Source organism: Phoxinus phoxinus (genome assembly GCF_949152265.1).
Source record: "Phoxinus phoxinus genome assembly, chromosome: 8".
Lineage (NCBI taxonomy): Eukaryota > Metazoa > Chordata > Actinopteri > Cypriniformes > Leuciscidae > Phoxinus > Phoxinus phoxinus.
This window is the reverse complement of record NC_136883.1, coordinates 22,440,030-22,464,404: the sequence shown is the minus strand read 5'-3', so window position 1 is coordinate 22,464,404 and position 24,375 is coordinate 22,440,030. Positions and strand designations below refer to the sequence as shown.

General features: G+C 35.6%; 3 protein-coding genes across 4 annotated transcripts; 1 reads left to right on the top strand and 2 right to left on the bottom strand.

Annotated features, from left to right (window-relative positions):
• Nucleotides 1-1,375: 1,375 nt before the first annotated feature.
• On the bottom strand, nt 1,376-7,097 carry cog8 (component of oligomeric golgi complex 8). The gene is made up of 5 exons (XM_079621645.1): nt 6,677-7,097; nt 5,580-5,787; nt 3,187-4,005; nt 2,640-2,808; nt 1,376-2,532 (listed from the first exon to the last, which is right to left on the bottom strand). Exons 1-5 carry the CDS (start codon nt 7,003-7,005, stop codon nt 2,132-2,134), a joined length of 1,926 nt encoding a protein of 641 aa, XP_079477771.1. The 5' UTR covers nt 7,006-7,097; the 3' UTR covers nt 1,376-2,131.
• nip7 (NIP7 nucleolar pre-rRNA processing protein) lies at nt 7,054-10,311 on the top strand. Its single transcript, XM_079621647.1, has 5 exons — nt 7,054-7,253; nt 7,697-7,783; nt 8,248-8,386; nt 9,685-9,825; nt 9,932-10,311. Exons 1-5 carry the CDS (start codon nt 7,198-7,200, stop codon nt 10,049-10,051), a joined length of 543 nt encoding a protein of 180 aa, XP_079477773.1. The 5' UTR covers nt 7,054-7,197; the 3' UTR covers nt 10,052-10,311.
• A 713-nt stretch (nt 10,312-11,024) lies between these two features.
• Nucleotides 11,025-24,248, bottom strand: zdhhc7 (zDHHC palmitoyltransferase 7). 2 transcript variants are annotated; one of them, XM_079620503.1, is made up of 9 exons: nt 24,007-24,179; nt 21,990-22,066; nt 20,656-20,781; nt 20,485-20,575; nt 20,273-20,397; nt 19,269-19,365; nt 15,703-15,784; nt 15,395-15,525; nt 11,025-14,424 (listed from the first exon to the last, which is right to left on the bottom strand). In XM_079620503.1, exons 3-9 carry the CDS (start codon nt 20,745-20,747, stop codon nt 14,245-14,247), a joined length of 798 nt encoding a protein of 265 aa, XP_079476629.1. In that variant the 5' UTR covers nt 20,748-20,781; nt 21,990-22,066; nt 24,007-24,179; the 3' UTR covers nt 11,025-14,244. The 2 variants fall into 2 exon arrangements, with proteins under 2 accessions (XP_079476629.1, XP_079476628.1); XM_079620502.1 differs by having other exon boundaries at nt 20,485-20,781; nt 24,007-24,248.
• Nucleotides 24,249-24,375: the final 127 nt, after the last annotated feature.

Genomic DNA, 24,375 nt, shown 5'->3' with positions numbered 1-24,375 from the left:
CTCCACTCACTCACACCAGCTCAGAATACCTGATCCACTCGGTCAACTTTACTGTAGTAAACGCTGCACAATGATAAGAGAAACTGGCTTAATTCATCCATATATGTTTGAACCAGAAACTGATTAGAAAGAAGTGGAAGAGTGAATTTTGCTTGACTTTATCAAACAGCTAGTAATGTGTTGCTAATGTTACACAAACTACGTTCCTGTTCGCCATCTCAGAGTCAGACTAAAAATCAGCATCCTCAGAAACGCTTTGAACAACTTAGAACGTCAGTGGAGAAAGGCATACAGTATATTTCATCATAATATACATTAATTCACCTGCTATATTGCTAAATGTACCCAGGATAACCTGGCTTCTCTTGAGACTCGCCTGCTTCGCAGCAGTTAATGATATGCCAAAGTCCGCCCCTACGTTGACGGGATTGGTTACAAGGTAGTTTGTGATGTAAGAAACACCAGTGATTTCAAACTGCGTTTTTGAGACTCTTTGGTTCACTGCAGTTTTTAGGAGAAAATACTCATGGTGTTAACATGAATTTGCACACGGTTTGTCTTAAATCATATTAAAAACACTACATTAGACATATAAACTACATTAAAAACTTGATTTTCACCACAGGGGGACATTAAGTTTGACTGTTACAGAATATTTTCAATATTCTACCTTCAAACCAGTTGAAATTGTGGGTAACACTTTACAATAAGGTTTCATTGGTTAACATTAGTTAGCTATAGCCTATATTACTTAACATGAACTAACAATGAACATAAATAGTAGTTTAAACATTTCAATAGTCAATAATAATTTAAACATTTCTGAACACACTTTTAAAATCCAGTTGTACTTGTTAATGTTACTTAATGCACTGTGAACACATGAACAAATCGATTCTTATTAATATATTGATAATTTTTAGTGTTAGCTAATGGATTAACTAATGTTAACAAACGAGACGTTATTGTAATGTGTTACCAAATTGTGATAAGGAAATCTTATGTGCTGATTTTTAGGCCTGGTTTCACAGACATGGCCAGGATTAGGCCTCAGTTCAATTAGGACATTAAGTTATTTTTTATAAACATGCCTTAGAAATAAACTACTTGTGTGCATCTTGAGAATAAACAATGAGACTGATATGTTTTAAGGCATGTCAGTGCAAGTAGCTTTCAGTTAAACCGGCTAAAACATACATATAAGTCTGGGACTAGGCTTAGGCCTTGTCTGTGAAACAGGCCATTAATAACTTGCTTTTCTAATCTAGATTTTAAAAAGTCCAGTTCTTTGCAAAGACAAGCAGCAATTCATTGCAAACTGTTGTTTCATATGGATTTGGTGGGGTGAAAAAAACACACCTTCGCTTTGTTCTAATGAATTTAAAAATATCAGAAACGGCTGAATCTTTTTATTTGAATAAACCTTTCCCCCCTAAACACCCTGGTAAACAAAAAAAACATACAAAAGAGGTCAACCGAGTAAATTACAAGCACATACATAAGACCCAAAATGTTTTTGAACACTTAAATTAAAATTAATGTTGCATCTGTAGGCAAATTGTGCACAAGCTCTTCACAGAACTATATATATATATATGTTTTTTTTGGCGATGATGTTTAGTCAACTAATCACACATGGTTTTTAATGGGTATGTGAAGTCTCAAATTATCAAATTCAAACAGGTGTCTTAGCAGAAAGCAGAGAATGTTCCACTTACCACAAATAAACAGAAAATTACACAATTCACTTTGTCTTCATTTTGAACGGTATTTCATGTCAAAAGTGCTTGCGCTATCATTTACCCCTCAAATAAAACCAAAGCAAAAGGCATTTATTACAATGCAATGACATTCAGACATTTTAAGTGCGACTTAAAGTGTCAAAATACTTTTTGGGACCACTGTTAAGTCAAAAAACATGTGATTCAATTGACATATTTCCTCGATTTAAATATTATATTTAATTACATAATATATTACATTATTACCTTCACCAAAATAAAGTTGCCAATAAAATTGCAAACCAGACCCTGGTGTAAGTATGTCCAGATGCTTATTTGCTATCAAAACCAAGGTTAATTTTTTTTGGACACCTAACACTCATCACGCACTATACAGCAATTGTTGCTTTTTATTCCGACAACATCTCCTCAACATTACTAACTGTTGTGGATGAATCATCTGGTAAGTCCTGTGCATTAAAGGTCAGTTCGGGCTCTGGGGTCGGGTCGTTTTGCTCTGTAGTGACCGCTTCAGCAGAAATGTTCTCTTCTTGAGAAAGACGAGGATCAGATGCTGACACAGGCTTTTCTTGTTCAGGAAAGACAAGCTTTTCTTCTTGAGGAGTTCCGGGTTTGACTGCGGTCGAGGGATCGGATTCGGCTGTGGTCAGGCTGCTCAGATCAGTGCAGAGATCCATGACAGCGGTCACAGGCTCCTTCTGGGGCAGAACAAACTCCAGCGGCTCCAGAACCGTGTCCACACTGATGCAGCCTAGACTGCCATACTTATAAACCTGGGTTGGAGAGACGCCTACAATACAAATACAAAATACATATTAAGTCAACATCATGTTTTATTTTTGTAATGTGAGAAAAATGTTGGCTGGTGCTTGATTTTAACCAGTGGATATTCATTACCTAGAATGAGTGAAAGCTGGGCTGGAGGAAAGAGAACTTGAAGACATCGGTTCAAGAAAGGCACCATGTCCTCAGCAAACGCACTGCAGAACTGAACGAATAACTCCCGTTCACGGCTACTGAAGGCAGATTCCTCGGCTCGATGGAAAACCAGGATCAGCTTGGTCACCTGATAAGAAACGAATAACGCTGTTAGATCGGATTTACGTAAAAACAGGAGAATAGTTGTACAAGGAAGCCAAGCAAATATGTTTTAAACTTTTCCTTTCATTTGAATTCAGTCAATCTACACTACTGTTTTGGGGATTGTCAGTAAGATTTTTTATTTTATTTTAATTAATACTCCTATTCAGCAAAGATGCATTAAATTGATCAAAATGACAGTAAAGACATTCATAAAGGATCATGTGACACTGAAGACTGGAGTAATGATGCTGAAAATTCAAATAATGATCAAATAAATTCAGCCTTGGTGAGCAGAAGAGACTTCTATATTTAAAAAGCTTATTGTAGTATAATAATTAACATCCCACATTTCCCTGTGTACCTTGATAAGGGCTTCCTCAACGCATCTGCTAACTTCCTGTGCGAGTCCAATAGGGCAGCACAGTCTTAAGTCATTGAAGGCTGTCAGGACATTATTGAGGAAGCAGGCCAGAGGTGGGAAATCCAGCAAGGCCATGGGGGGCTGAAGAGTGCCCGGCTGGGTGCTCGGGACCGCTGGCGGAATGGTGCTTCCAAGTATCGACGGGTAAGAAATCAGCGTGTACGAGTTCATATCCTCTTGGAACTTTTCTGCCGCTTCCTGAATAGCTTTCCGGAACGTGTCCATGGCAACCTGCTGAAATATGGGAGCGAGTTGGCCACGGAAATCCGCCCCGACCCGGCTAAAGGAAAGGCCGAAGTACATGCACTGGCCAAGTAGAGAATCTAAGCGGCTTCCCACCCCACGCTGGAGGTCCCGATCGAGGGTCTCCAAAAACTGGGCCGCCTGCTGGACCACCCAGCCGTGAAAGATGGCGCTCTCATTCAAAGCCTGATCTCCGGGCGGCAGCAACGGATCCTCGTCGGAGAAGATGGCGCGATACTGGGTGATAATATCGAAGAGATGCACGCGGCAGGTTTCGATGGTCTTTGTAATGTGGAAGTACGGGTCTTCATCTGGGATTGCGGTGAGAATGGATCGCAGCCAACTCCCACGGGCTTGCAGGAATTTGACGCGCAGCTCGGCTTCGGTAAAAACGTCCATTCTGCGCAAGTAGCCGATCACACGCAGGCAAACCGGGAGCTGTGAATTGCTCCGCAGCTGTTGAAGAAGTTGGTTCAGCATGAGTTGAGCTGACAATCTAACCTCGTGCACAATTCCCTAAAAGAAGACAAACAGGAATATTATTTAATGTAAATATTTATGTTGTTTTTATAGTCCACCCGGTGAAAAACGTAAGTGTTAGTACTTTCAAACCAGACAGAAACACTTAGAAAAAACAGCACAACAATATATTGTATTTTCAGGATTTTTTATTTAAGTCACGTTTTTTTATCATCTGAAACTTGCTGCGACTTGTATTCAAAAACGACTTTTCTAATGCAATTAAAGTCCCATAAAAGGTGCATTGTGTAATTTTTAGCGGCCTCTAGTGGTGAGGTTGCAAATTGCAACCAACAGAAGTTACGGTGGCCATCAGGAAAATATGTCGTCGTCTGAGACAGCATAGAGTAGGTTAACTTAATTATTCAGTAAAACGATATGTTATTGTGAATATTATTGCTACTTGTTCATCATTGTGTCAGTGTTTTATTCGCTGACTTTAGCGAGCTTCTTTGCACGAAGAACAACATAGTGACGGAACGCGTTTGTCCGTTTAGGGCTACTGTAGAAACATGTCGGCACATTTCAATGTAAGGGGACCCGCGGTGTATGAAGATAGAAATGGCTCATTCTAATGTAATAAAAACATAACGGTTCATTAAGTAAGGTCTTTACACACCACTGAAAACATAGTTATGTATATGATATTGCATTTCTTTCAACAGATCCTCCTTCATTTTACACAATGCAATGCAACTTTTAATCAAAATTGACAATTCTCATTTTATGGAATACTGCGTTATTTATTATGAATAATTTATCCGTGTACATCATTACCATTTTTTATACCTCTTAATCTTTAATCAAAATAACCTCCCCTCCCTCTTGCAGTGACATCTCTTCTCTGATGACGCGCTTCCTTGCACAAAGGCGGGACAACCTGTCACTCACATGAGATCGACCAGTAGCAAACCACATCCATTTAATGAGCCAATCAATTCCCAATAAACAAAATCAAGTTCTGCCCTACATTTTTTTCTTGTTCGAGAAGCCATTTCACTCAAGTATACATCACAATAAGGGATAAAAGACTTTAGCAACTTCCGTTTCATTCTGACTAACTTCAAGCACGCAAAAGTGTAAAGCACACACATTTAGATTTGTGCAGAATGAGAGACGAAGTGAGCCCAAGTCTATTTGTATAGCATTTATAAATTCCCAAATGCTGGTAGTTTCAGTTTCACTTTAAATAAATGTATTCAGGCTTTGCGTTTATAATAGATGTTGTTTATAATAAATTCAACTATAATTTATGTTCGTTTTATACCTTTTTTTCATTGCTGTTCTGAATACCATTAAATTGAAAGTTTTTGTTGTGGAATTGGCAGAACTAAAATACATGGTAGTGTTTAATTACAGGTATTTTACATAATTTCTGAATGTAATAATACATATAATGTGTCACAAATGACACAAATAATGTGTCTCATACACCAATGCGACTTATCTGCGTTTCATTTTCTCACAACAATGCAATTATGACCTGTTGCGACTTATTTTCCAGAAAATATAGTGAAGAACGAAGAAACATCTTCAATTAATGGTGCGGTGCAGTATAGTATCACATGTACCTGAATGACAGGAAGCGATGAATGCTTTTTCTCCAGTCTCTTCACATAAGCGGCCAGCTCCAGCGCCTCCTCGTAGTATCCGTTACGAACGCAGGTGTCCATCAGCTGAGGGATCTCCAGAATCTCCAAGATCTCAGTGTGTCGATTCAGTGTCAGGCTGTTCATACGCCTGCTGATGCTGATCTCCTCAGCCTCCTTAATAAAACCTCTGCAAATAAATAAGAGAAAACAGAAACCAGTTACAGCAAGCATTTCTATTTTATAGTGCACTCTCTGCTGTTGTATTGCATTTTTTCTCATGGGACTAATATAAAAATAATATAAATATCAAATGGTAGCCTAACTTTCATTAAGTTATTGATGTACATTTATGAATTCTTAACGTGCATTTAAACTAACGTTCAAAATAACTTTTATACAGCAAGGGTGCATTCATTTGATCAAAGGTGCACTGTTCTTTTGAACTTTCTATTCATCATAGAATCCTGGGGGAAAAATTATAATTTTAACAAAAATATAAAGCAGAACAACTGATTTCAACATTGATAATAAGAAATGTTTCTTAAGCAGCAAATCAGCATATTAGAATGATTTCTGAAGGATCACGTAACACTGAAGACTGGAGTAATGATGCTGAAAATTCAGCTTTACCATCACAGTAATACATTACATTTGAAAATACATTAAATACAAACAGTTTTTTAAAATAATATTTCACAATACTACTGTTTTTACTTTATTTTTGATCAAATGCTGTCTTGGTGAGCATAAGAAACTTAAAATATATTAAAATCTTGCTGACCCCAAACTTTTGAATGGTAGTACTAGTAGTGTACATTAATATGAAAATAGATAAAATATGGACAAGGTTTGTGGCTATTTGAAAGTAGTAGCCTAGTACATTGTTATATATTAAATGCATGTTTGTTAAAAAATACAAATGATCAGTTACCAGATCTTTCTATTCAATGGAAGATAGATAGATAGATAGATAGATAGATAGATAGATAGATAGATAGATAGATAGATAGATAGATAGATAGATAGACTGTCCATCTGTTAATTATCCTTCCAGACAGTGAGAGTAAAGTACAGACCTGCATCTCTCAGTAAAGCTGGGCAGTTTGTGCAAGAGTTTCGAGAGGCAGTTCTCCACAGTGCTGAAGTCAGTGTAGATGTGCTGTGTGCAGTCCGCGGTCCTGATGAACGTCTTGTAGTTGGTGAAGGCCAGCTCACGGGTCTGCTGCAGGATCTGAGCCCGCTCTTCAGACAGACGCTCCGGCTCCCGGGTTAACTCATCCACACCGCACGAGCACAACTGCGACAGATACGCCGCGAAGTCCGGATTTTCTCTCCAGTTCTCAGAAAAGCTGTCTTTAAAGACCGAGACCAGGATACTCTCATCCTCCACGTCTACGGTAGCCATGTTGGGAAGTGTTGTTGATTCAAAACTCAACAAAAAACTTTATTTAAAAGGCACGACGTCACAAGTGTGCGACGGACAGAACCCACGTGGCTTTTGCGTAGTGTCTGTTGGAGCCTCTTATATACTGTCTATGGTTGGAGCTGGAGGTTTTTTTTTAGCTTCTTTTAGGGAAAACGAATTATTCACTTCATCATGCGTCCTTTAACAGACGAAGAGACAAAAACAATGTTTGAGAAACTCTCTAAATAGTAAGTGACATGTTTCGTTAAGATTCATTTAGAGCAGGGATATATTAACAAAAGTGTAGCCAGATTGTGTGATCATGTCATGTGTAAAAAAACACACATGGTACAAAATTCTACACTTTAAGATGTATCTTTTATTTACTTGAGCGCATATATATTGTGAAATATCGTTTTTGTAAGTATTTTATTTGATTGGTCTATTGTTTATGATGTGTTACTGTTTTTTTTTTAAACTGTTATTTGTATTATGTTTTGCAGTGTTTTACATTGATATGTCATGGTATTTTAATATTATTTACTGCTCTTTTATTTTATTAATATAATTATTTTTGAAATGTTGTCTATGCTGCACCATAGAGCCCAAAACAATTTTAAATTTGACTTGATTTAAAAAAAAAAAAAAAAGTAAATTAAATGAAGTATTCCCAATTTGTTTGTGTTTCTAGCATTGGAGAGAACATCAAACTTCTTATTGATCGGCCTGACGGGACTTACTGTTTCAGACTTCACAATGATCGAGTATATTATATGAGGTAAGGTTGTCAGTGTCTACTATCCGTTAAATGTGAATTCGCCATAAAAATGTCCTAGTGAAATTTCCAATTCCTTTTTAAAAAGACAGTTTGCTTTGGGCAAGACCAGTAATCATTATTTTGTTTTTTAATGCATGTGGCTGCAACAATTTTATGTCATCAACCTTCAAGTGTATAGTTACAACTGACTTGAGCTGAATAGTGTCACTTTTTCTTTGTAGAGCTGCTTTATAGCAGAATTATAATTTCTCATATTTGATGAAGTTGGCTAGTTTCCTGTTTATTACTGTGAAGCTGCCTTGAAACAATCTGCATTGTATGAAGCGCTACATAAGTAAAGGTGACTTGACTTGAATAAAAACCACAGAAATCCAGTTTTACGTTCATTGGGTCTTTATTGTAGCAATAATGTAAATATGAATGTGATTGAGTAGTAATCTTTATTGACACCATCTCCATTCTAGTGAAAAAATCCTGAAGTTGGCTACAAATATCTCCCGAGATAAACTGGTATCAGTTGGGACGTGTTTTGGGAAGGTCACAAAGACGCAGAAGTTCCGTCTGCACATCACAGCTCTCGATTTCCTCGCACCATATGCTAAGGTAAATATTAATTCTGATTATGTATATTGTAACATTACATTATTACTTAATACAACATTATATTATTAATAACACTGTTATTACCCTCGTTATTACTAGGAAGTTGCTTTGAAGCTTCATTTAAGCATGAATGTTATTTTATTGCTATTATTTTTATATGATTAGTTGTCATGTTAATTTTAGTTTAATTTGTAGTAATTTCGTTATATGCTTTTGTCATTTTATCAGGGGTTTGTTTAAACCGCAATTAGGGTTTATTTTAGTTTTAGGGTACGTTTACACAACTTTGTACTAAAAATGGGGGAAAAATTCCTTCGCGTTTTTCGCAACAAAACAGATGTGAACGTTGTCAAGATGATCCGTTCATACTGATTCACGAAAACAACTTAAACGCTGTATTATGCGGCCAGTAGATGGCGATGTCACTTTGTAAAGAAACACTATGCATCTATAGACTGAAGACACAATAAACATGGGCATGATGTTTTTGTAGTTTACACAGAGACGGTAACGGTATTGTTTTCAAAAACTTGCACTTTGAAACCCATTTTCAAAAGTTGGCGTTTCAGGCCCCCAAAACGTTGTCGCGTAAATTAACAGCCAAAACGCATAAAAAGTTTCTAATTTTTAGTTGAAACAAAGTGGTGTTGTGTAAACAGCTTCTTAGTTTTAAGTTTGATTTATTTCCAGGTAATAATTTTAGTGCTTCAACTCAAACCTTTTTAAGTTTATTACCAAGGCAACATTTCTAATTTTCGTTCAAGTTTTTGGTATCTCTTTACAAATTTTCGAATTGTTAGCAGTAGTTAACGTGAACTAACAATGGACAACACTTCCACAATCTACAGCATTTATTAAAGGGATAGTTTACCCAAAAATTACAATTCTGTCATCTATTCACACTCAAGTTGTCGAGGGTGTATGAGTTTCTCTCTTCTGTTGAACACAAATGAAGATATTTTAAATAATATTGGTAATAAGACAGTTGACGGCACCCATTGACTTCTATAGGAAAAAAAATACTATTGAAGTAAATGGGTGCCATCAACTGTTTGGTTACCAACATGCTTTAAAATATCTTCTTTTGCATTGAACAGAAGAAAGAAACTCATTCAGGTTTGGAACAACTTTATTGAAAAGTGTTACCAAGTTTTTCAATGGATATTTATATATTTTATTTCAGCTTTATTTAAATGAACAGTAATGTTTAATAGTTTTAGTTAGCGATAATAATCCTGGTTCATATACATGGCATGTCTCAGTTCATAATGTAATCTGCTTCATGTATGCCTCTGTAGTTTAAGGTGTGGGTGAAGCCTGGATCAGAGCAGTCATTCCTGTATGGAAATCACATCATGAAATCCGGTCTGGGGAGAATCACAGAAAACACATCGCAGTACCAAGGAGTGGTGGTGTATTCAATGTCTGATGTACCGCTGGTGAGAGATTTTTGTTTGAAAATCCTCAAGATGAAACAACTGTTGTCATGTTAAGAAAAGTATTCAGTGACCTTTGAATGCACTCACTGTCTTGATCTCATTTCAGGGCTTTGGGGTCGCAGCGAAGACCACACAGGAGTGTCGGAGGGTCGACCCCATGTCCATTGTGGTTTTTCATCAGGCTGATATTGGAGAGTACATCAGAAGTGAAGACACGCTGACATAAGAGCATATAATAACAGCAGTACTCATGGACAGTTCATTACATTCTGGCTATTGGATGTCACAAGTTTGGCAAACTTTCACAACTTCAATCAAATCAACAATGTTGGATAGTCTTTTGCACCGCTTTCAATGTGTGAACAAATTGTATGTGATTTTCATTGACCATTTCTGTATCAAAAAAAAAAAGTTTTTACCTAGTTACTGTGGATTTATGAATTATTTTCTTCTGACTTAATAAAACAGGATACAAAACCAAACCAAGTTACAACAAACGTTTTCAAGAATAATTTAGTTAAAAGCAACAGTGACATTAGACTTCCTACCCTTTTGTTTTTTGACCAATACATATTTTTTTTCAATGTTTTTATCACTGCAAAAATATTTTTTAAAGCGAAATTTCTTGCCAATAAAATATTGATAATGAAGCTATTATCCAGGTTTTCTATGACAGTGGAAACAGATTAAAGTAGTGCAAATCAGCAAATGGAAGAACACAAATGTTTTTCTTAAGAAAACCCATATATCGTGACCCCCTTTTTTCAAAGAAATTAAAACTTAGCAAGAATGCATTAAAGAAATTAAAACTTATTCAGCAATAATGCATTAAATTGATCAAAAGTGGCATTAAAGACTAATATTGGTACAAAATATTTCAAACAAATGCTGTGCTTTTGAACTTTCTATTCATCGAAGAGTCATGAAAAGAATATATCACGGTTTCATCAAAAATATATATCAGCATAACTGTTGTCAACATTGATAATAAAAAGGAAATATTTCTTGAGCAGCAAATAAGCATATTAGAATGCTTTCTGAAGGACCATGAGACTGAAGACTGGAGGAATGATGCTGAAAATTCAGCTTAAATTCACATAGAAAACAGTTATTTAAAATTATATTTTACTGTATTTTTTATCAAATAAATGCAGCCTTGGTGAGCAAAAACATTGAAAAAAAAAAAAAATCACAGATTTGCACTTTAGACTTTTAATAGCTTTTAAATCTAATGACTTTATGTAAAAGACCTTTACATAAGAAAGAACATAACTTTATGACACTTGAAAGTATCAGAACAATATTTGTTTACACCATTTATTACAGACATACTTTCATAATCTTTGCTTTGTGGCCAAAAACCCGGTTTCCAACGTTCCAAGTTCAGACAGTTCAAATGAGCTTGAAGATTTGAGACATTTGGGGCTATAATGACCCGTTTCAGTGACCTCCGCAGCACTATAAAGATCTCATGTGGGGAAAAGGTGAAAGTTGGAGACAAAATTTCTAGAATTTGTTGATGGTAACTTTAATTACCAATAAATTTCCAAAGGTCTGACAACATATGCAATCGTTTAATCCCTAATTCTATCTGAGGTTAATGAAGGTCATTTAAGAGCAAACATCCCTCAGCTTTTACAGTCAAGTAATATCTAGAATTACAAGTCTAAGCATGTTCAAAAAATAGAGTTGAGGTCAGGCAAATACTGTTGCAGTAATAATTATAGTACAGAAGGTAAAACTAATTCTAATGCAAAGAAAATAACTCCATTTTCTACCCAATTAAAACAAGGTATAAAAAGCATGAGATACATTCGTAGTGATGTGCTGATAAAAGGCAAGTCTTCTCATATCAATTTCAAAACATGATCTTCAGGGCTTGCATATAGTAAATATTCCCTTTACAGAAAATGTATAACTATTAGACTTTGTTTCTTTAAAATAAATGACACCAAGCCATTCAGTCCAATCTGAGTTCCACTGCATGAACCATCCGATGGTTCAGTTATCTGGGAATGTGTAAAAGAAGGTTTCTTTCTCATATGAAATTCATTCCATAAACGATGCATCAAATTGGCACACAAAACTCATTACTTTTTTGTAACAAATAAAACGTTGGAATTACACTGTAATGGCAAAAAGTACAATTTAAAGCAAGTCTTATTAGTTTTGTTGCATTATTTGATCTAGAAATCATGGATATGAAAGAATCAATTGTCAGACTGGCTCAATTTTCCATATCCCTTTCTTCTCTAGTCATTTGTATTAAAATGCTGTTGGCCTCGTATTCTACACTGGACTTGTTGAATGACTGCGAAACAGAACCAAAGCATCATCACATATTCAAATCAACGCTTGAGATCAGCCAGTATTGTAAACATAATATCCAAGACTGTAACACACATATGCATCTCTTCTGCTTGGTAAATATGGAGTGGTTTTCAAAGTCTCTTAAAAATCTATCTAGACCCATCTAAACTGGCCTTTTAGTGCTGCGATATAATTGTCATGTACTGCCGTTATTTTTATATATTTTGAATATACATTTTTTTAAATAAAAGCAATACATTTTTTAATAATACAGTAGGGCAAATCTCACAAAGGCAGTCAAGAACACATCCAAGACATATTTCCCTTCAAAATCCAAATGATATATTACATGAAGAAAATGAAGTCTATAGTCATAAGGATTTATGGCATTGTGACATTCTCATTATAGAGTAAAGCAATAAAACTAAAATCAGCTTAAATGACCAGGAGTATAATAAAAACTAGAATGATGTAAACATTTAAAAGTGTAAATAATATAATTAATTATTTCGTTTTTAGAGATTTAGAGATAAACAAAAAAAAAAAGTATAACATTAAGAATTTATGGGGAAGGGCCTAAAGTTTGACTGTCTTTATGCAAAATATACATTTCTTGTTTTTATCTTTTCATTTGAGAGTCAAATATGACACGAAGATGATCTTGACAGATTTTGCGAGATTCCCTTGAAAATCAAAGCCTTGTGCCGACCGTGCCAAACGAGTTCCAGCTTTGTATGATAAAAAAATAGTTTCCAAAAGGAAAACTTAGTGGTCACCATGAAACGATTCTCTAAGCTAAAGGTAAAAGCAGAAAAGTGAAGAAGACAATGAAACCACGGAGCAACAAGTATAAAACACAAAGTGATAGTCAGCCTCTGTCAATTGTGCAGCATATTTGTTTGAGATCGCAAAGTCTCACTACAATGTCACCTCACCTCAAATTAGTAATCTACACGTTAATAAGAGTTCCTGGCTCATACGCAACTTATGTGTGCCATAATGTGATTTGTCTTTATTCATCTCACAGAGCAGCCTAAGGTCAATGTAAGAATTATATATTGTCACATCGACCATTCAAGTTCTTTGTGGGATTGGCATTTATTTCAAGACTACGGAAAGAGGCTATTATTATCTCTACAATACATGGAGACGAGACGATTTTATTGTGTTTAAGGAGACTAAACCAGCCGCAAGCACTTAACACCTAAGACAGTAAATCTCAGGAAATGGAAATGTCCTGCTCATATTGCACACTAACATCAAAAGGAAAAAACTAATATATTAATTATACTCTTCATAAAGCCATTTTATCTGCCATTTATTTGTGCACTGTGACATTTTCTTTATGATTAAGATATTCTTATTAATGTGGTATGAAAAAAAATCTCATTGTCATTATTATAATTAATTACATTAAAATCAGCATAAATTAAATTCAGTAGAACAAATAATATTATGATATATAAATACTTTACATTTTAAATAATAGATCATCTATTTTTCACAGTACAATAATGCAAATGAGATGTATTTTCTTTCGATGTTAAAAAAAACTGTAACGGCCTTCTTTATCTTTATAATTTCTTCTTTTTTCCTTTCGATTTTGGGGTGATATGAACAGGGACATTTCTTGACAGCTTTTGTGAAATTCGTTTGGTTTACGATCGAACCATTGCATGTCAGCCATTATTTTTGTCACGCGGTAGCTCTACTTAAAAATCACAAGATGTAGTTTCTTCAGGCTGGATTATGGATACTGAGAACCTTCGACTGTTCCGTAAATTTCCAAACAACGAAAAATAGTCCACGTAAAAAGCAAACCAAAAACCCATGAGTGTGAATGTTCATGAAGAAAATATGAGCATAACAAGTATGATCCGCCTAACGAGGTAATAATGTGTGGACACAGACAGGCTGTATCGAGACGTAGCCTCATTGTTCCAGGGGCGACATCAGTTATTTGACAGGTTTTCACTGTAGTACCTCCAAACCTGCATCAGCATTAAAGAAGGACTCCTATGTCCAATGTGAGGGAGGGAGGGAGGGAGGGGAGGGGGGGTAATAGGCATGAAGGCAGATGGACATGCCTTCATAGACAGCTTTCTTCACTCAAACTGAGAACTCGGCCCCGCTCTTCCGGGCACGAACCATCAGCAGGCGCTGGAGGCGGAGTCCAGCGAAAGGGTTGAACCAGAGCAGAGAGGGTGGGCCACCGAAAACAGCCTTCATCCCCTCCCATCGCACCCGCCGCTCCCACGTGGGCTTTTCGTTCTTCAACCGCTCGATTTCCTGTGAGCGTCAAACGAGAAATGTAAAGCTATGGCTAATACTGTCAGCACACAATTTGATTTGTGATTTGAGAAATAATGCTGCATTACGTGAAGAAATCTTACTTTCACTGATTTGTTACACTTTTTTCACACCGTACTGGTCAAAAGTTTGCAAACATTAAGGTTTTGTTTTAAAATGTTTTTGAAAGTAGTCCTTTAATCTCACCAATGCTGCATTTATTTGATCAAAATTACAGTAAAAACAGTAATACTGTGAAATATTACAATTTAAATGAACTGATTTCTGTTATATATTTTCTGTCTATATTTTAAAATGTAATTTATTCCGGTGAAGCAAAGCTGAATTTTCAGCATCATTACTCCAGTCTTCAGTGTCACATGATCCTTCAGAAATCATTCTAATATGCTGATTTGGTGCTCAAGAAACATTATTAATGTTAAACACAGTTGTGTTGCCTAATATTTTTGTGGAAACTTTATTAATTTAATGAATGTCTTTTTTTGTGGATTAACTTAATCTGCATTTGATAAGCTATTATTTATTTATTTTTCTTCTTTAAAAAATAAAATAAAACTTACCCCAAACTTTTGAATGGCAGTGTATCATGATTTCCCATTTCCCAATTCAGTTTTCAACATTGATAATAAGAAATTATATTAGAATTATTTTTTGAAAGAGACTACTTTCAAAAACATAAAAAACCCTTAATATTACTTTTGACCGGTAGTGTGTGTATATATGAAGACAAACATATATATATATATATAATAATTTTGCATTTATATAAATGCAATAGCAGTGTAATAAGCAGGTAAATAACAGTGTAATTAGCAGGTTTATTTGTTTTATTCCCAATAATTACAATAAATAATCGATCAAATTTGTCTGTAAAGGTTCAGTTCTATCAGAAGTAATGCTAGTAACTGGGTGAGAGGACTTCAGGAGGGTTGTGGAAGTCTACACTTACCGTCTCATCATTACAGATGGAGTGAATCTGAGTGCCGAACATGACTGCAGTGAAGGTGAGAAACAGCAGCGCTTCCAGACACAGGAAAATCAGCAGCAAGACCGCCACAGGTGGGGAGAAATCACTACACTCTACAGAACAGAGAAGAAAAACACCGGTGAGATGATGCTGTCAAAATCACATTTTTAAATGCTTTGTATGAGAAGCAAAAGAACAGTAGGACAGATTTCAAAAAACTTGACTTTATATAACATAATATCATCTGTCCTCCAGTAATGGAGTGCAAATCTAAAATGTATATTACCCACCATTCCACTGGACTCTGACACAGGTGAAGAAATGGAAACCGCTGAGACACAGTGCATGCAATGAAATGGAGGCTATGTACATCTGAGGAGAAAGAAAAACACATTAAAGTCAAATATTATTCAAAATTGAACACATTAAAGTGTCAGCCTGGATGTTCACACCTTAGCTTTGAAAAAGACTCAAGAAATTTGTTGTGTGAAGCTCTAGTTTTGAAGCTGAACAGGCAGAGGTGAACGAACAGCGACGAACCGGTATTGTCACATTTGGATTCTCTGCTGTAATGATCTCATGCGTAATACAGCGCAGTGACTGGATTAAATGAGTCTATTCTCATGAATAATATGGAGAAACTGATGATATAGACATGTACTCTCCAGCCACAGCAGCCAATCACCACTCTGAATGAACAAATATATAAATCACTTTTCATTACGTTGGTTTAACTTTTGCTTTTTAAACTGGAAGAATGAAATAGCTCAGAAAAAAAAGTCCCTCGTAATAATCATAACGAGTGCTATTGTTGTTTTCATTGACGTGCAGCAGGTTTCATGATAATTTAAATGTTGCCATGCTTTAAAATGCTGGTTACTTATGAAAACCTCAAAATATTGATGTACACTGATGCCTGTAACATTTACCAGAAAAAAAGATAATTGGTTAAGGGCAATAACGCAATATACTAGGGCTGTATCGGTTCGTATCACACATTTTTTTATGCCATTAACTATTTCTAGCTATTAACAGACTAGCTCGCGTCACGTGGAAAGGTAGTCACATGACACGTAACATGTAAAAAAAAAAAAAAGGCTTACGAGTAAACATTTTTGAAATATTTGGTTGGGATGAGTCACTGAGCATTTAATTATAGAATATTGAATAGATTGTGCGATTATTGTCCGAAAAAATCTCCATCTTTTCGGTGCCGATGCAGTGGTGACACGTTCATGTAACATGTAAGGGTGGCGCTGCTAATAAAGCATCGAAAAGCTTTCACAAAGAACCGGCAAAAGTAATGATTATGAATATGTAAAATATATCAAGGAGACATTTTAATTGTTTATTAAGTGTTTTCTGTGTCGGCTGCAAAGATGAAGTTGACGATGCTGACTCGCGATACGGATTATATAGTTTGTTAGTTGTTCTGTTTAAAAGTAGAGATTTAAAGCGTTCTGTAGATAATGGATATTTCTCAGGTCTGTGAGGGAAGTATGCTATGCTGAGTTTCGGTTCATTTATGAGACACGCTCCAGTTCACGCGCCGGCGCCTCCGTGTCATGATTATCTATTGTCTGCTATATTTACTTATTATTTAATAAATCCAGGTATTTGGTTGATGAAACATTGATTAAAATGAAGATACAATTAAAGGGCACCTATTATGGAATTTTGAAATTTACCTTTCATGTAGTGTGTAACATAGATCTAAGTGAACAAAAACATCCTGCAAAGTTTGAAATATGAAAGTGTACCGTATATAAAGTTATTGTCTTTCAAAAGTAAGAGTCGACTCTGAATCATTTTTATGAATCGTTAGAAGACCGAAGCTTTTTCTCTGACTAGATGACGTCAACTTGTCAAGTTATTTGAATACGATACGCCCACTTATTGCGCTCAATGCCAGGGAAAATATCATGGCGACGAGACGCTGTGTTCTGAAGTGCGACTCAAAAGCAAACTTTTTTCATCTACCCAAGGAGGAGCATTTGAAGACTAAGTGGCTACAATTCATATATACAACTATACCACAGAAGTATTAGTCCGAGCCTTGTGCTTTGCTCGCGCCATTTTGAAGACGATTGCTTTACCAACTTAAATGCAATCAAACTGGGATTCGCGAGCCGGCTGATAATGAAGGAAGGTTCAGTTCCAAGTGTATTTGCATCAGCTTCCTCCTCCGTATCACAACCTGTAAGTGTTATTAATAATTGTTGCTTTTATGTTTTATGTAGCATGCTTAATAATTATTTTGTTTGTTGTGTAAGCACCGTTTAGCTTCTAGGTCTTCAATGACAATTGTATTGAGATAGCCTATGTGAAGTGTTTGTCGTTGTTTTCGGAGTTGTCTTAAAGAATAGAGTAGTACCTCGTAGTAACTACATTTTTATTTTTTTATTTTTGTAAAAACGTTATGTTTATGCATCGGGCTAACGCAAACAAAGACTGATTGTGCTTTTACAATATGAACTCTGCATGGGCTATGCTCGCTAACATAACATTACATTCTTTATCTTATTTTTAGTTTTTTTACTACAAACTACAAAGCAGTGGACTATAATAATTATTATAACACAATTTAATTGATAAAAGCATCATTGTACTCCGTGTTAAACAATAAGTATTATCTATGTAAACACTGCTGGGTCATCTGACCAATCAACGCAGATTAGCGTCGCGCAAAGGAGGGGTTTGGAAAAATGAGTCGTTGAACGATTCATTTGGGAGTCGGTGAGCAAATCAGGTAAAAATAAATGCATATTATACGACAACAAAAGTGTTTTTTGTCATTGCATGCATGTAAAACTGTTGTTGGGGACTCCCTAAACAACATTAGGAACATTTTAAATGTCATAATAGGTGCCCTTTAATACAAAACGAAATTCACTTTAAAGAAAGGCTTTGTGCTTTCTGTTTGAGGTCTCTGTGGAAGTTTTAAAGCAGTCTTTTAGTGCCGCTTTCAGAGAACTGTCACGTCTGTAACATAATTTCCTCATAAATGCGAACACGAAAAATAAAATTAATATTTTATGATCTGTGGAGAGCCAACCCTTCTTCATCCGGTGGGTAGTATTACTTTTGGTTTGAGCAGTGTAGGTTAATTCACAGAATTACAAAACGCATGTATATGTATATTTCCCTCATATTAAATATAAAATGCATGTGTAGATTTATATTTTTCTAATGTCTGGACTCCTTTATTAAGGGAGTATGATATATAAACTGAAATTTCAATATATTAAATGCATTTTCTGAGTATTTTGACTGCAAATGTCACGTCCATAACGCTGGAATTTCCCAATTTTAAATAATTTATCCTCAACTAGTTTTGTGGTGTAGGTCTACGTATTTTATAATGTTAACTTATAATAATAAATAATACTAATAGTAATTTGAAGATGTGGTAGCATTGTATCTGGACGGGAAGGATAACTCCGCGACACAGGTTCGTGGATCTGAGTATCGCGATTTCGGTTTTATATCACATATCGTTTCAGCCCTACAATATACTGTGTAAACGTACCATACAATAATAATAAAAAACTGATTAAATCATTTATTAGTAGTAGTGATCACATTTCTTTCCACCAATACAGTTAATTAGCCTATCCCCATAGCTAATTAACCCCATAGGCTCATCCCCAACTGATTTTTTTTTTCAGTTGTCAAGCAAAGTAACAGTTAAAGATCAATTGATAAACAAATAATTGTAGCATTGATATAGAACTCAGATATTTTTGTGGTCACAGCTCACGCAATCAGATGTTTTCAATTGGATGATTTTGTCAGCAATTCTACCATAAAAAAAAAAAACTGTAAAAGAAACCACAGCAGTCTTAGACACACTTACAGTGAAGAGGACAAAGAATCGCTGATTGTTCTCGCCCACACAGTTGTTGACCCAAGGACAGTGGTGATCCATTTTCCTGATGCATCTCTTACAGATACTAACAAACAGAACAAGGTGAAGAGCACAGACCAGTTTTAAAAGAAGATGCTAAATATTCAGCAGTCCCTGATACTTGGCTCTAAATAAAAATTACTTGATTACAAAGAGATTACAGAGACATAATGTAAAATAGAATTTTTAAAAAACAGATCCCTCCCAGTCCACAATTAGATAAAAAAAAAAAAAGAGAAGACATTAACTTTTATTCATCAACGACGCATTAAATTTATCAAAAATGACAGTAGACATTCATAATGTTACAAATGATTTCGGGTTTCAAATAAATGCAGTCCTTTTTTATACATCAAAGAAAATGGCTTGTTCAGTATAAGTTAGGGCTGGGTTAAAAATATTGCTTTCCCTGTTTTAATCGTTTCTGAGCTGATATTGATTCTTAAATCACAAGAATCGATCTTTCAGGCGGTTTTCAGTTGATGAATGCACAAAAATTTGTAGCGTAGAAAAGATAATCTCTTCCACTTTACTACTAGTTACAACACAAAATTATGTCATTAGGTAGGCTATGTTGAAAGAGGCAGTACAACTTCGCAAAATCCTCATCATATCTCATGTAATTATAACAGTGTTTCTTCAGAAAGACGTCCATCAAACAACTTGTAGACAATGTCATGTAATGTCACATTTACCTCAGAAAAGCCATTCAATATCAGGCTAGAAAACTGAACTCTAGAGAGAAGCATTTTGCTAAATATTTGCACTTTATTGCAAATTCATTGTATTTTTACTTCACATGTTCTTCAATATTTAATGTATTTTTGAATAAATCTGTACATTTTAACCTATAATATTACAGTGATGTACCAACAGGGGTTCCCTGTATAGTTTACAGCTTTAGTTGAGATATTTTTTCCTTGCGGAAATCATTTATCTGATGTTTTTCTTACCTGCAGTGGTGTGCTCTCTCTGGTTTAATGCTGCAGCATTTTGGACACTTGTAGATGACCTCTCCTGGCTTCAGCTGCAGACTCTCCATGTATTCTTTAGTGGCGTTACCTTTGGGAACAGCTCCCTGATAAACACAATACACTTCCCATCAATAACATCCATCACAAAAAGTTCATTACCACATTTAATTCAAATGATGGTCCTTTCTTACTGGATCTGACAGCATGGTTCGCAGGTGCGACGTCAGCGCTAACACAGCCAGGAAGTTAAATGCCACGCCGTTGATGAGAGAGAACCAGAAGCTTTTGGAGGGGAGCAACATGACAAAGTTCACCACAAATTGGGCATACATAACCAGAAACCAGGTCATGAAGGCGCACACCATCCCGCAGCTGTCCTGGATGAACCAGACGCGGTCGGCCGCCACCACTTCCTCCTCCCCTCCGCTGAGCAGGGGCTGGTGCTGCTCCACATCCCTCAACCGGTGTCCTGAAGACTGCATTCTCTCCTGCAAAGAAAGAGAGAGAGAGAGAGAGAGAGAGAGAGAGGGGTGTGAGCCAGACATAACTGATTCATACGCTTATCTATAGTGGTACCGTAGAGATAAAAGAGAAGCACATACAACATGTGCATTGCACAAGCAACACTAAGTTAATGGGTTTGGTTCCCAGGGAATGCATGACCTGATATAATACTATGGATGCACCGATACCAGTATCGGGCCCAAAACTGTGCTTGTGTACTCATACTCGTTCTCATTATATTGCTCCAGTACCAACAAAAGATACCACTCAACATGTACAGTACAGTGCTTATGACAAAGAAACACCAACAAGAGAGCAAACAGAGAGCAGAATGGATATATCAGGGAACGATATATGAAGTACATGTATCGAATTAATAGAATGTTAATATTAAAGCCGACACAGCTGGTGTGCACCAGCTGATAAACGAAGAGATTGCATGAGAGTTGTTGCATGATTTGGATTGCTGATTGTTCACTCAGCGTCATTTTGATTAAAACTAAATGGCATATGCAAGTAAAAACATTATGTACGAGTGATTCCCTACATTATTACTGGACAAGAAGTTTACAGTGTGCACACATCCGAAGTTATGTTAAAAAACTATTTAATCTGTGCATTTGGTCTTAAAGGGACAGAAAGAATTAGACACAAAGTGAAAGTGAAAACCTAAGAAACCTCTTTTCGTAGTGTTCTGTAATTAAAATTTCAGAGCGTAAAAGGCTCGGGAGTGTGCAAGCTTAAAAAAAGGCTCTCTTATAGAGCTGGGCCTGTTAACTATTTCCAACCCTAGTATCACAGGAATATCGCTGCCAATCTAACGCCTTTTGTTAAAGAAAAATGGCAAGAGTTTCAGCCTTGGACATGGGCTGAAACTTAGCATCTCATTTACATAAATACTTTTGAGATGCAAATTGCTTGCAAAAACAAAGGGCCAAACAGCCTAAAAGAGAGAGGTGTGTGGTCAGCGCCAAAAACTGACAAGGACAATGTACACTCATTCTAAAGAAGGACAAAAGGGACTAAAAAACATATTGCAATGAACTGATCAGATATTCTTTACAGTAGATGCTCACCTGCATGTATTTGTTTCTCTGACAGTGAGGGATAAGTTATAAAAGTTTATTAGGGTGAGGGGTTTGTTCAAGTGATGCTTTTCTTAGCAAGTACAAATTTCTTAGCAAGTACTCACCACGCAGAGCGTCCCTCACAATGACATCCTCTCGAACCCTGTTGGGCTTGAACTCAAAGGCATCGACAGTCTGGAACCTGTAGAGGACACACACACACAGACACACACAGACACACACAGACACACACAGACACACACAGACACACACAGACACACACAGACACACACAGACACACACTAAGTGAATATGCTCACAGCAAGAAAGTAAAGTGAGTCAATAAGCGAGGCAATGCAGACAGAGCTGTGTGGTCATAATACTTCACACATAATTAGCCTTCATTTGTATCATCTCTAATAATAATTTAAATGCATTGTTAAACAAAAGCTCTACATTTTACAAAGCCCAATCTGAACCCCATTCTTAATATAACACACAGGTTCAACTATATGCCATTTTTCAAACAGAACAATAGTCCAATTTATTGCTTATATTTTCTACTAATATCCCAATTTTTATTTGACAATTTCTTGTACTTAGCCTACTATGGCTAATATATATATATATATATATATATATATATATATATATATATATATATATATATTAGCCATAGTAGGCTAAGTACAAGAAATTGTCAAATAAAAATTGGGATATTAGTTTTTATTTCGGATGTGATTAATCGTTTATTTTATATATATATATATATATATATATATATATATATATATATATATATATATATATATATAATATATATATATATATAAAATAAACGATTAATCACATCCGAAATAAAAGTTTGTGTTTACATGATATGTGTGTGCACTGTGTATAATTATCTTTATGCACACACATGCATGTATACATTTAAGATTTTTTATTATTTAGCCTATATATAAATATGTATATGTATATATAATATAAATTATATATAAAGTATATACACGCAAATATTTCTTAAATATATACATGCATGTGTGTGTATAATATACACAGTACACACACACATATCATGTAAACACAAACTTTTATTTTGGATGTGATTAATCGTATATTTCTATATACACAGTAAAAATTTCTACAATTAAGTCAGAATGAGAAATCAAAGATCTATGGGCCAGAATCAAAGCAGACTTAAAAATAAAACATGTTGGTTCTTGATTACAAAAGCAGGCTCATCCTGAATTTCCGTGTCAAAAGAATCTAGTTATGTACAACTCAAATGACACAAAGGGAAAACATTTTTAAAGAACTGTACTTGAGTAAATGGGCAATGAATAATTCAAACAGAATAACATTTAATTGAATTATTCACAACAACAAAAATCGTACAATCTTCATCCTAGCTTTTGTGTTTTCATGTAGGAAAAGTCAAATGAGGGTGAGTAAATTATGAAATTATTTTCACGTATAGTATCCCTTTAAATCCTTCAAGTTAATGTGAAAAGATGAACGTTTAAGAGCCCATCATCTGATATAAAAACCTTTTTTCACTTGTTTCACTTTCATCACCTTTGACATAACAGATAATGCTGTGGTTGATTTCAACATTGATAAAACCCACCATTTTCCCTCAGTCAGCTGCAACTGAATACAAATATGCACTTAGATATGCACTTCACATTCAATCATTAATAAATACACAATCGTACAAACTCTCTCTTATTCACACAGAAACAGCCGAAAGTGTCAGTGGCCTGTCATGAGGAAATGTGATTTGATTTTAGATATTAGTGTCGGACAGCTGACAATAATAAAAATAAAAATTCAGTGTGCATAACGTTATACTGTCAATTTTGTTGTGGTTGGTGTTATTTTATAAACCAGTATAGAAACCATCATAACAACAAATCTCTCTTTCAGTCTAATCTCCCGTCACACCCATGATCTAACATGTCGTTTGATTTGTATGTTTTCCACATGCTTTTATTATAACTAATATATTAGCTTTATAGGTCTTACATTTTTCGGACAGTCTCATTAAATCATTTAAAACCGACTGATAAATCGCAGCCACACAAACATCATCATGATTTATATTCTTTAACGAAATACAGAGCGTTTTCTTTCACTTACCACCTCCAAAATGAGATTGTATTCACCAGCTGTGATTCTTAGATGAGCGATGAGCACATATAAATAGATCATTTCATTTCTCAGACTGTTTAAAGGGTTTCATGGGTGAGAAATGAGGATGAGGGTCATATACACTTCCGGGGTTCAGTGCGATCATTTCTGCTGCTTCTGCTGTCTGATGAGTGACAGGCGCGAACACACCTCGCCTCACTTCTGACCCCTATCGGCGGCCATGAAGAGCTGCGGCGATCAGGGAAGATCCTAATTTAATAAGGACCTCCAGGGAGGTCTCAGGTGCTCTCTGCTCACTTTCAAGGATTCATTTTTAAGAGAAGGGCCTCAAAGGGGACAAGTGTGCAGAGAGCCAAA